Source organism: Hetaerina americana, unplaced genomic scaffold (genome assembly GCF_022747635.1).
Source record: "Hetaerina americana unplaced genomic scaffold, ioHetAmer1.1.p SCAF_113, whole genome shotgun sequence".
Taxonomy (NCBI): Eukaryota; Metazoa; Arthropoda; class Insecta; order Odonata; family Calopterygidae; genus Hetaerina; species Hetaerina americana.
The window spans coordinates 395,508-408,161 of NW_027286215.1; the positions used below are offsets into that span (position 1 = coordinate 395,508).

At 40.5% G+C, this 12,654-nt stretch overlaps 1 protein-coding gene across 1 annotated transcript in view; it reads left to right on the forward strand.

Annotated features, from left to right (window-relative positions):
• fry (Protein furry) overlaps window positions 1–12,654 on the forward strand; it is a 120,504-nt gene that overhangs the window by 26,611 nt on the left and 81,239 nt on the right. Inside the window, exons 9-17 of the mRNA XM_071582478.1 lie at window positions 874–1,081; window positions 3,768–3,905; window positions 4,215–4,449; window positions 5,724–5,902; window positions 6,458–6,682; window positions 9,060–9,203; window positions 10,657–10,885; window positions 11,457–11,632; window positions 12,084–12,258. Coding sequence (XP_071438579.1) covers window positions 874–1,081; window positions 3,768–3,905; window positions 4,215–4,449; window positions 5,724–5,902; window positions 6,458–6,682; window positions 9,060–9,203; window positions 10,657–10,885; window positions 11,457–11,632; window positions 12,084–12,258 — 1,709 coding nt within the window. The remainder of the gene's footprint in view (window positions 1–873; window positions 1,082–3,767; window positions 3,906–4,214; window positions 4,450–5,723; window positions 5,903–6,457; window positions 6,683–9,059; window positions 9,204–10,656; window positions 10,886–11,456; window positions 11,633–12,083; window positions 12,259–12,654) is intronic.

Here is a 12,654-nt window from a genome sequence, read left to right on the forward strand (position 1 = left end):
CTAAATTATGAATTTGATTCTTCCTTTTTCATAAAACAGCATACATTTTCAAGTTCCCTGACTCTTCTTCAAGCCCTTCCTGTCTTCGAACAGAATTTTTTCAGGGGCATTGAGTAATGTAGAAGCAGTGGTTTTTTTACTAGGGTTCACGTAGCACTGTCTAATAATGGCATTGAGTGAAAAAGGGGGACTGCAGTGACTTTGTGTGAAGCTTGTTGATTGCTCTTCTCCGTGAGAGCACTTGACTCCTGGCACAATGGGCCTTAGTGATGCCTTGGACAATACTAGGACAAACAATGTGATCCTGGTGACCATACTTCCGTGCTTCAATGTATGGTGGACAGGAAAAGGCACTTTCTCTCTCATCCTGGGTTCGCGAATTTCATGGGATTTGTGGCTCAGTTTGGTGAGAGTTCTACTGTCGCATATAAAGAAAAACTAGCCTACATGTTGGCTACTGGGGTATTCAACGTTTGACTTGCTGTTTAATAGTTTAAATATTGTTTTCCTTTGGGTTCCATTTTTTTACCATTCACACAGCACCACTCACCCTCACGAAGGTGTAGCAGCAATTCAAAATGTTTTATACTTTGCCAGATTGCATAACACAAGCTTCAGGTGACTTTCATGCATGAGATTAGTGCAACCTGTGTGGCCATTTTTGCAATAATGGTCAGTTTCAAATTTCTCTTTCTTTTCCTTGGCATCATTTTGTGTGAACTAACTTGAGAGATCAATGGAGAGACTGGAATGAGTGGAAACTAGGCATCGAGTGGCATTGAAGGATGTTCTGTATCATTAGTTATAAAATTCTGTGGAAATTTCCATGTTGATATGCACTCACTGATGAGAATGTCGGGATATTCTTTGCAGCTTGCAAAGTGGGCCTAACGCTGGCAACATTCACATGATTGCGGATCTTTATGCTGAAGTGATTGGGGGTCTGGCCCAGTCACGCTTCAACTCCGTGAGGAAGCGATTCATGACTGAACTTGGGGAGCTTCGAGCCAGGGAGCCTGGACCGCACACCACACAGTCGATTATATCCCTCCTAATGGGGATGAAGTTCTTCCGTGTGAAGGTAAATCCTTCTTAATATGAAATATTAATGAAGCATTTCCTAGGTAAATATCCTAGGTTTTTCTTAGTGTCTGTGGACATAAAAATCTGTCATGAATGCATACAATTTAGATAAGTTATGCAAGTAATTTTCGCACAGTGTGAGATACACAGCACACACAATGAGTTTATTTTAAATATTGCGCTTTTACCATCTGCATCTCAAACATAAAATGATTTAAATATTATCTTTTAAAATAAATGAAATGCTTACAAGTCACAGAAACGACATGACTTCAGATTTGATTTTAGATGTGTGTTAATGTATCCATGCTAAAAAGCACACAAAGTCTTGTGCCTTTGGTCAGGAACTGTTCTTAGCTTTAAATTGTATGCCACTTCAAATTAAGCAGAAACAAATTATTGAGGAGTACTGTAATTATTATTATGAAGTAATCTACCAGTTAAGGTAGGTTTTGGATGGACACAACCACCAAAAAAATATTTTGTGACTCCTAGCAAAACACAATCCAGCAACCTATTCTATACAAGGTCCCTCTTCATCTCTGTATACTTCCTTCTTCCCTTCATCCTGTCCAACATCCCCATCCTGTTCCTACCCTTTCCTCATTTGCCTAACATTCTCCCCTCTATTATAGTTCCATAGGATTTCTCCCAACAAACCCCTCTCTTCACCCACCATACCAAGTACTTCCTCATTTGTTTTCTTCTCAGTCCATTTCACCTTCTCCATTCTTCTCCACACCCACATTTCAAAAGCCTCCAATCTATGTCTCCAATCTTGGTCAACAGCAAACCTAACTGATTTTACGAATTCCTCGCCCACTTTCATTTCTGCCTCCAGTTCTTTCCATGCCTCTTCAATCATTTCCTCTGCATACAGGTTGAACAGCAACGGTGATAATGGGCAACCCTGCCTTACACCTCTTCCTAACACTGCCCAACCGGACTCCCCGTTCCCCACTCGCACCTGAGCAGTCCGAGACATGTACAGGTTGCGGATTAGCCTCCTTTCCCTCCAATCTATCCCTATATTCTTCAGTATACTCATTAGTTTTTCCCAATCTACTCTATCAAACGCTTTTTCGAAATCTACGAAACAGGCAAATACTTCCTGATTGTATTCTATATTCCTCTCGATTAGTGATCTCAGTACTGCAATGGCATCACGAGTACCTCTCCCCTTCTTAAACCCAAACTGATCATCCCCTAAGTAATCATTTGCCCTACATCTACATAATACCCCGCAAGCCGCCGCAAGGGCATGTGGCAGGGGGTGGGGGGGTCACCAACCGTAAAAGAACAACACCATATGTAAAACAACAACACGGAAAATTACACCCACAGCAGTGCACACACTCATGCAAAAATCCCTTCATCCAACACTAATGCAAACACATATACCATAAACCAACTAACAACTGCACCCCAGGATACAGCACGAAAGCCATCCAGCAACACGCAAGCCAGGAGACAACAAGGAAGAATGCAAAACTCCACCACCACATGAACATGCAACACGAAACACTCTACCCCCCGAAGAGACTGTAAAAGGCAGGGAATGCAACCCAACGTTGCAGTCAGTAGGAAATTCCCCCCGCAGAGGGACCACCACTATCCCCTACTTAGGGGATGCCCATCCCATCCCCTACTAAGGGGATGATCAGTTTAGGTGTAGGAAGTGGAGAGGTACTCATGATGCCATTGCAGAAATGAGATCACAAATGGAGAGGAATATGAGAACAAAAAATCTTACTACTGGTTTAAATTTTAAGAAAAATAAGCAATCAAAATGGTAAAATATGATATTTCAAAAGGCATGGTCAGTTTGTCAGTCAGCCAAGGGTTTTCAAGCATTGCTGAGTGAATTGGGAATACAGTGCAATAGATATGGGATTAGAATCAATATAAATAAAACAAAGGTTATGCGATTTTCTAGAAAGAAAAAGGCTAAGCTAAACATTAAAATAGGAGGGTAAAAACTAGAGCAGGTATAACAGTTTATGTATCTCAGAAGTGTTTTGGACCAAAACGGTCCAAGCACTAGGGACGTAAGGAGAAGAATTTCGCTAGGCAAAGAGGCTTTCACAACGAGGAGGGAGTTGATGACGGGGACGTTGAGTAAGGATGTTAAGAAAAGGCTAGTGAAAACTTTGATACGGAGGGTAGCTATTTAGGGTGCGGAAACTTGGTCATTGAAGCAGGAGGATAGACGTAGACTGGAGGCTTTTGAAATGTGGGTGTGGGGAAGAATGGAGAAGGTGAAATGGACAGAGAAGAAAACAAATGAGGAAGTGTTAGGTATGGTGGGCGAAGAGAGGGTCTTCTTGGGAGAAATCCTATGGAAGCAGGAAAAGTGGATGAAGGGGGTATTGACCGGCAGTGGGATGTTGAAGACTGTAATAGAGGGGAGAATGTTAGGCAAACGAGGATAAAGGAGGAACAGGATAGGGATGTTGGACGGGATGAAGGGAGGAAGGAAGTAAACAGAGATGAAGAAGGACTCGAAGTATAGTAGGTTGCTGGATTGTGTTTTATTAGGAGCCACAAATATTTATTTGGTCGTTGTGTCCTCCCAAAACCTACCTTAACTGGTAGAATACCTTTTGATAATAATAACAATGCTGAAGTATAGTAATCGTAATTATATTTTCTAATGCATGATTCTTTGTTTCATTTGATCCCAGATGGCACCAATCGAAGAATTTGAGGCATCCTTTCAGTTCATGCAAGAATGTGCTCAGTACTTCTTAGAAGTGAAAGATAAGGACATAAAACATGCACTGGCAGGACTCTTTGTGGAAATCTTGGTGCCAGTAGCAGCGGTAAGGTTTTTGAAATATTTTAATTTCATATCAATTTGCTTATTTTTATGTAAATGTTTTATGGCCTTAGGAGTTTGCATAGTTATTTCGTAAAAATATTGCCATGATTTTGGTTCATTGGAACATTAAGAGATAATTTGAATGAGGAGTTTGCTTGTGTTTCAAAAGAGTATTGTGCGTTAATAAATGCAAAAGAAAACCACCTATTTTGTTTTGTCCCTAGAAAAATGGTGATGTTTGGTATTCAAGTGATGTAAAGATTTGAGTATCCTCCGTCTCCTAGAAATTGAGCGCAGTGTATTTTTTCAGGCTGTGAAAAATGAAGTGAACGTGCCGTGCCTTAAGAATTTCGTGGAGATGTTGTACGTCACTACCCTGGACATGTGCACCAAATCCAAGCATCGTTTGGCACTCTTCCCACTGGTCACTTGCCTCCTCTGCGTGTCTCAAAAGGCATCATTCCTGCAGAACTGGCATGTATTCCTTGCGGTCTGCCTTTCACACCTGAAGAACAGGGACCCCAAGATGTCGAGAGTTGCCTTAGGTGAGGCCAAGAAGGCTTTTCAGAAGCGTTCATTTGTTTCTAAGTCAAGTTATTGCTCTTAAGTGAAAATTTTGGAAAAATTAATGTAACATAATTATGTGAATGCCTTTAATTACTTGTTCCATTTTGATTATGATAAAGCTTTGGGGTTTAAAAAGAGAGATAAATTGTGACTTCATGCCACTTGGTGGATTTATTCCAAGAGCGTCAATCTGTTGGAAATACAAGGTCTGACCCAAAAGTAGTAGGAGTTGTTTTTTTCCGGATAGGCGGACAGGCAAGTGGCAGTTTCTCTGGCTGGGTTCAAGGGAGGGGAGTCTCTGGATGCAGGCGGCAGTTGGCTCCCACCCTTTGCGGAGTGTGTATCATTCATTTGCCAAACCTCTATAATGTGACCTCCTTGTGCTACGTCATGAACTGGTTTATCAGATCAGCTCTGCACCATTAAAATTTGCATGAAACTGGGCAAAACTGGAAAGAGACTCAAGGCATGCTCAATACAGCATATGGTGACAGCGCCATGGGTAAATGTGGTGTTTTTGAGAGGTACAAGTTGTTTTGGAAGGGTAGAGAAGATGTTGAAGACGCCTAACATTCAGGATGGCCTTTGACCTCAAAAAGTGACAAATCTTGCTAGATTTTGTTGGACAGGGATTTCGGATTAAGTGTTTGCATGGTTTCTGATGCACTTGGCATCCCTGGAAGTGATGCAAATGAACGTGTGCCCAAAAACATGGGCATGAGAAAGGTGTGTTCGCAGTTGGGATAGCGCGAGTGCTCTCAGACGATCAAAAAGAAACTCGCGCATGGATCTGCCAAGGTCTTCTCGAACGTCGCCGCCCTCACGGCCCTGATGCTGCCCCACCAGACTTATTCCTCATCCCTGGCCTCAAATCCGTGCTGAAAGGACGTCACCATAGCTCAGTGAAAGTGCTCCAACGGGCCGTGATGAGGGAGCGTAGTAGCATGCCATGTTTCTCCTTCCTGAAGGCATATGAGGCGTGAGAAACCTGCTGGCAGCGGTGTCTGGATGCACAAGGGTGCCACTTCAAAGACTTTCGAATGAATGCATCAATTCAGGCAACAAATTGTTTTTAATCGACTCATTCTTACTGCTTTTAGGACAGACCTTGTATGTAGTTGGTGTCGGGATATGGATCTGTTGTTCGCAATAACTTGGGAGACTTCTTTTGTTGTGAATGGTGGTTATTGAGTCAATTACCTAGTCACCTCAAACATCCAGTTTAAATTATTGTGTATTTTATGTTTGATAGAATCCCTGTATCGTTTGCTGTGGGTGTACATGATCAGGATAAAATGCGAAAGCAATTCTGCCACTCAATCTCGATTGCACAGCATTGTGCATTCCCTGTTCCCGAAAGGATCCAAGGCAGTAGTTCCCAGGGAAACCCCCCTGAATATCTTCGTGAAGATAATTCAGTTCATTGCTCAGGTGAGTTTCCAAAGATTTATGTTATTCTAATCACATTTCTAAGTAAGTTAGCAAGTCATTAAAACTTTTTCCAAACATATTTTAATCATATTCTCTGCACTCTATTCAGAATGTTGGAATGAAAAGAAATAATTACTTTGGAGACTTTCAGTTAAAGTTGAGCTTGATTTATGTCATCTCATATGTTTACTCTTATTTCTCTGGTGAGTTATTAAAACGTTGGCTATTTTTATCGTGTGTTAATACTTGAAATGTTCTGTGAAAGAGTTTAACTCTTGAAATTAATATAACTTTATACCATTTATTAATGCTTTATGTAAATCTTGAAATTTATCTCGGATTTATACTGTTCAGTTATGGGTAAACGTTCATTTCTTAGTTATATCACTTGGTATGATCACTGTCTTCCTTAGAAGTCGTGTAAACAGTATTTTTGGTGGATATTTTGTGTAGATTTTTATGCAGAGATGAGATAAGACCTGTGCGTGGCTGTGGTTACAGATTGTGGCTGGTTCTAATTGTTTATTGTTGATGCCTTTCTCTTGGTGGCTCTAGGAGAGGCTTGACTTTGCAATGAGGGAAATAGTTCTTGATCTGCTGTGCGTTGGTCGTCCGGTCAAAGTGATAATGGCCCCAGAGCGCATGAGTGTCGGCCTGAGAGCCTTCTTAGTGGTCGCAGACTCACTGCAGCAGAAAGAAGGGGAGCCACCAATGCCACGATCACTCGGAGTATTGCCATCAGGGAACACCCTCAGGATTAAAAAGACATTTCTTAGTAAGGTAAGGATTTTTTGCATTTTATCATCAAATCTGTTCAATTTAGTGGTGTTCGAAGACTTTTGATAGAAATGTTTCAATATTAGACATCAGTTAATTTTTCTCACAACTCTTATTTAGTATTTCATGAGTGTTTTATGTGGTGTGGCATCATCGAATGAAAAAAGAAATGCCTGTGTGCTTGTTAATATGCATTAATCAGGCCATTAGCCATTGAAGGTTCTGATTCCCGATTGCGAATCGGAGAACTGATTTGGAAGATCGCCTCACGTGGTGGCAACTGCAAGGGTGGCTTATAAAATTCCTGCACAAATCAAAAATAGATGTTTGATTTTTCGAGAGAAACCATTTTATAGTTTTCAGCGTGTTGTCTCTTAAGGCGAATACGTTTGGCCCATTGCTGTTCCAATTTGTTGATCCCTTCCAAGTAATGTGTTTCAACTCTGCGATGTGGGCATTTTTTCCATGATCTCATCTTCGTCTTCCCACCGGCCACTTCTTCATTTTGAAGAGCAGATGGTAGTCTAAGGGAGCCTCAAATGGAGGATTGGGAGGAATGGGGAATGAGTTAAGAATCATTGATTCTGAAGCCACAACTGTTGAGGAGCGAGCTGGCCTGTGGGTGTAGCTTCACCATAGTAGTATTAATCAGGTTCCTATTTAATATGATGGGGTGATTTGCCTTTCATAGAATAATGTTTAATCAATACATGGAATTCTCCGTCATCCATATTTTTTTAAATCACTCCCTCTGCTTGAGTCTAAGGGACATGAAACACAGATCAATAGGCTGATCCTGTTGAAGAAGGTTGGTGTGTGTTCCCTCAATGGATGCTAATAACTGAATATAACTTGTTATGCAGCAGTAATGCCTTCTCTTTGACTTTGCTCTGACCCTTCCAATTATCCTTGTAGAGGGTGGAAATAAAAATAAATGTGAATTCAGCTTTGACAATTGACTTAATGCTCCTTCCTTTGGGGACAGCTATGGGTGCATACATTTAGTTTCCAGCTTATGTTTGATTAATTAATCAAAATACATAAATAGTGCTAATTTCACATTATCCCAGGCCAAACAGAAATAATTGAAATCATAAAAGTGCTTCATAGACAGCTCTTGGAAATGGGTTTTCAAGGAATCGATATAACCAGATTTTAAGAGAGCGCGGTGGAAGGAAGAGAGGCTGTCAGGACCACATCACCAGCGCTGCTGAACTGAAGAAACCAGCTGGAATTCTTGCAAAACCATTGTCTTGCAAATTAAACTAACTAGTAAGAAAACTAAAACTCTTCTTTTTTGAAATAATTGCATTGATTTTCCTGTATTTTTGATGATTTCCATCTGCCCAAGTCCAATTTATTTTTCCATAAGGTCGTGTCATTTTTTCTCTGGCTGAAAACATATCCTTTGCTGATAATCTATGAGGTGCAGAAGTAGAAACTGGTTCCTGGTGACTGTCTGGCACCAAATCTCTGTTGGCCCCTCTTCGATAAAATTCAAAGAATCATTTCCAGGCTCTGTATATGAGCTCATATATTATTAGCACATTCTTCAAGTTCTCATGTGTTATTATTGACAGGAATGAAAGAGTTCTTTTGGCGAACACCAATTTATGGTTTATAACGTTAAAAAATATTTGTTGTGGTAGAGGAAGGTGTGTTCATATTATTTATTGTTTGAGGATAAGCCCCCTTTTGCATCAAACTGGACCCATAATAAGTCTGATTGGGAAACTGGTTTGAATGTGAACAATTATCCAAAACATATTACAGAAGTAGGTACACCTTGAGCCTAAAATTGTAAAGCTAATTTTTTCCTCGGACCGCCTTCTCCCTCCCTCATTACTATTGTTACTATTGGCATGCCACTGGTTTTAAGGTAGGGTCTGGATGGGCACGATATACTTATGTATGTATGATCACTCCATTTGGAAATGTTGCCTGTGTATCAGTAACTCTTTTCTAAACACTGCGTAGTTTCAAGTAGAATCATCAGTATGAAGAAGCAAAGTTTAGAGGCAGAGAGAGTGAAATATGAGTTAGCAAACATCTCATGTACTTCCTTACCTCTCTAGCGGCTGAGAAGAGGAGTCATCATCAGAAGAGAATCGGCATTTCATCATTTGCCACTCTGTGAACACAAAGGGAAACATTACTGTGGCAAGAATTAAGTTTTGTGGCTCTGTTGTATGGATTAAGTTGTTGTAAGGCAACCTTCTTTGACCACTTGATAGGTTTTTCAAAATTTTCAAAACTTGTACAACGGTGCAATGATTCATTTTGTAGCCTTTACTAACAAAACCTAACCTGACAACACAAGTGCACTATTCGATGGAATTCTTTTGATGCTCCTACTTAAATGCTGTTTTTACTCTTTTAGATGCTGACTGAAGAAACAGCCAGAAGCATTGGAATGTCTCCATATTTTCCATACGTCCGTCGAATTTTTGATGATATTCTCAGGGCGTTGGACTTGCAGTATGGACGTCCTTTGATGATGACCAACACTCAGAACGTTAACAAGGTGGGTGTGGTTTCAATTTAATTTTTGGTGCTTCATTTTTGTCTCAGAATATTGGGGGTTTGAGCGTTGAAGGTGGCGTTATTATTTGGGGAGGAACCTCTTTCCTGTCACCATGAAGTACATAAATATCTCTTTGTTGAGAATAATTGAGATGAGTTTTTCGAACTCATATTGGTGCAATACAAAGTATGAGTTATTATGTAGATTAATTATTCCAAACACAATAGTTGAGCAGCCATCCTAGTTTTATTACTTTGATGTTTGTGGCTCATGGTGTATTGAAAGAGTTTGGCTGTTGTTAAGTCAAATGAGTTCACCTTTAAGAAACTAATAGTTTATTTATTATCTCTCTATGAATCACATGAAATAACATTTGAATTCATTACTTCAGGAGTTGTTTGCATCCAAGACTACCAATGCTAAATATGTGATAACAAAATAAATGACCCATTTTTCATTAAAGAGTTATAGTTATTTCAATTTTATTGTTCATTTAATTGTCTTCATTTTTAGAGCATAACTGTTTCTTATCGTCCATCTTCAATTGCTGGCGTCAGGTTCCAGAAAACCCTGACATTAAAGGAATAATTGTTAGTAGACTTATGAAGGATGTAGGAATTGGAGATTTATTGGTCTATCCTACTATGTGATAAATTTGTCTAGTTGAGAAATCCATTTTTAAAGTCAAGCAGAAACAATGTCTCCTCCTTTTTTATTGTAGCCCTGCATTTCAAAGTCAACCACTTTGACAAAAAAGACAAAAAGGAGGCAATGAAGCCTCTCAGAAAAACATGACAGTTTCAGGGTTAACTTTGTGGGATACCTTCATGACGAGGGTAAAAAAAGAAACTTTGCACTTCCACAATAAAGATTTAATGCTCCACACGACCATGGTTTCTAAGATGCTGCACGTCATCAGGTGGTGATGCTCAGCATCAAAACTATGTGCCATGAAATATTAAATCTTTATTGTGGAAGTGCAAAGTTTCATTTTTTACCCTCATCATGAAGCCTCTCAGTTCTAAAAGGTAACATCTTTAAAAGTTTTATGGTGAATTATTTTCCTCACCAGATTCTAAACATGTGAGCATTTGTCATTTCACAGATCTGAGTTGCCCACAACTCTTTAAGAGGGGTCGAGGCTCCTTTTATAGGGTTATGGGTAACTCAGGGTTTTTTAAAAGGGTTATGGGATCTAGAATCACTTCCTTTTCCGTGGTTAAAACAATCAGCCAGTATGATGGGTATGTGCCAATGTGGTGGAAACAGCACGACTGATAATGTTTCCTAATTATTGTTCAACTTGAATTTCACCAGGGATGAGTAGTCACCCGATGATCTTGTTTTCCAGTCAATTTCTATGCCACTTGTGTGTGTCACTCTGGGTGTAGCTCTCGGGGAAGGGTAAGGGTCTGGTGAGGTGTTTGGTGATGGAGTCCTTGGTTGCCCACAGGAGCCAGACGAGATGATGAGTGGGGAGCGCAAACCTCGCATTGACCTGTTTCGCACCTGTGTGGCCGCAGTACCTCGCCTCATACCGGATGGCATGAGCAGTCCAGACCTAGTGGATCTCCTCTCCCGTCTCACGACTCACCTGGATGCAGAGCTTGCTTCCCTTGCATTTCACAGCCTTCAGACACTCGTCATGGATTTCCCAGATTGGCGCCATCATGTCATATGTGGTCAGTCTCGCTTTGCCTCCTCCTCCAACTTTCTGCCTGTTGCAGGGCGGGTGGGCAAGAATTGACTCGCTCAAATCGCTATCACAGCAATTATGGCATTCCATCTTAAGAGCTCGTTGCTTAGCATATTCATTTTCTTGTCGAAAAACATTTTCACATGGGAAATTTTGAGATTGTTTCACTCTCGTGGCCTCTAATTAATGGTTGTGATTGAATTTTTAGTCTATGTTAGGTCTATTATCTAAAGTCTATGCGTGACTATTTGATAATGTCTCTATTTCCATTTCCGATTTAGCTGTTTAAAATGCACTCCAAAATTTTTGTATTCTAATGTAGATAACTGGGAAATGGTCTGTAGAAAAATTTAGGTCCTTTGCAAGTTAAAAAAATTTCTTTAAAAGAATCATTTTAAAAATAATTTCAATGGGTTTATTAATTTTTGTCCTGAAGATTCCTCTTGTGACATCATTTTTATTTCTTGATTGCATTTTTATGAGAACAGGTAGTAGTATAAGTAGTAGTATACATTATTTTGTCATCATCTCATCAAGTAATGTATTTTTATTTCCAGGGTTTATTCAGTTCCTAGTGAGGGATGTCCAAGATACTTTTCCCCAGCTTTTAGATAATGGAATTAGGATGCTTTTGCAGTTGCTAGTTTGCTGGAAGAATGCCTTGATTGGTGCAACAGTTTCAGCCTCTCAACAACATAACTCTGGCCCCAGAGGAATGCAGAGAGATGTGTCTGTAAGTTGTACTTGATGGACTGATTAAGTTAAGATCTATGTGCATTGTTTTTAAAGGCATGAAATGCCTGAAGCCATAATGTTATTGTGGGTGTGGTAGTCCAGTGGTGAGAGGCACCGGGCTACTGACTGGAGGCCCTGGGTTTGATTCCCGGTGATGCCACTGAGCACCCGCGGCTTCACCCAAGTTTAAACAAGAGGTTGCACAGGGGAAGGAACTGGCCGCCCCACTCTGATGGCTGAATTTCCCACATTGCTGGGCTTAGTATTGGGTGAACCCAATATTCATCACCCGCCAAACTGACCCGCTGGTTCATTTCTGTGGTCTAATAATGTAATTGGATTCATTTGAACGAATTTTGAAAGCACTTTTTGCTTGAGAGTCTTATCTTGTGGGTCGCCCATTAATGTTCAACGTGGCTGTGTTGTTCCATCCTCTTGCCTGCCAACAGAAGCAGGCCCGTTTGGACCAGGTGCCCATGAAGCCGGAAACTCCAGCTGTTGGCTGTGGTGTCTTCCACTTTGTTGAAGGTTTTGCTCTGGTGATGCTGTGCCAATGCAGAGCCACTCCTCGTCGATTGGTGGTGCCCATCTTGAGGGAAGTCAAGGCTCTGCTCAAAATAACGGGTAGGCTGGGGGCTGGTTCGATTACGACTTGCTAGTGAATATTATTCAAAGCATATCAGCTCTCAACTCTTCATCTGCATCGCATTGTTCATTGGTGATAGCAGTTTCTCCTTGATCCTAGTGGCACTTACTAGTGGTTCAGGTCCTCTGACCTATCAATGCCAGCAGGTGGCTGCAAAAATTGTTGTCACTAATGGATATCAATGTGTGATGGCACACCTGGAAGTCGATCACTTCAATTGAAATGCTGCGGAAACCTGAAAAACAACATGTTGTTTTCAGTTTGTTTGAATAATGCTATTCTACACTATTACCTGTCATTTCTAAATTGTATGAGTGGTGGTTCTATATTTTTTCTAAAGCTGAATCATCATGAGATGATTCATTGTGTCAAAA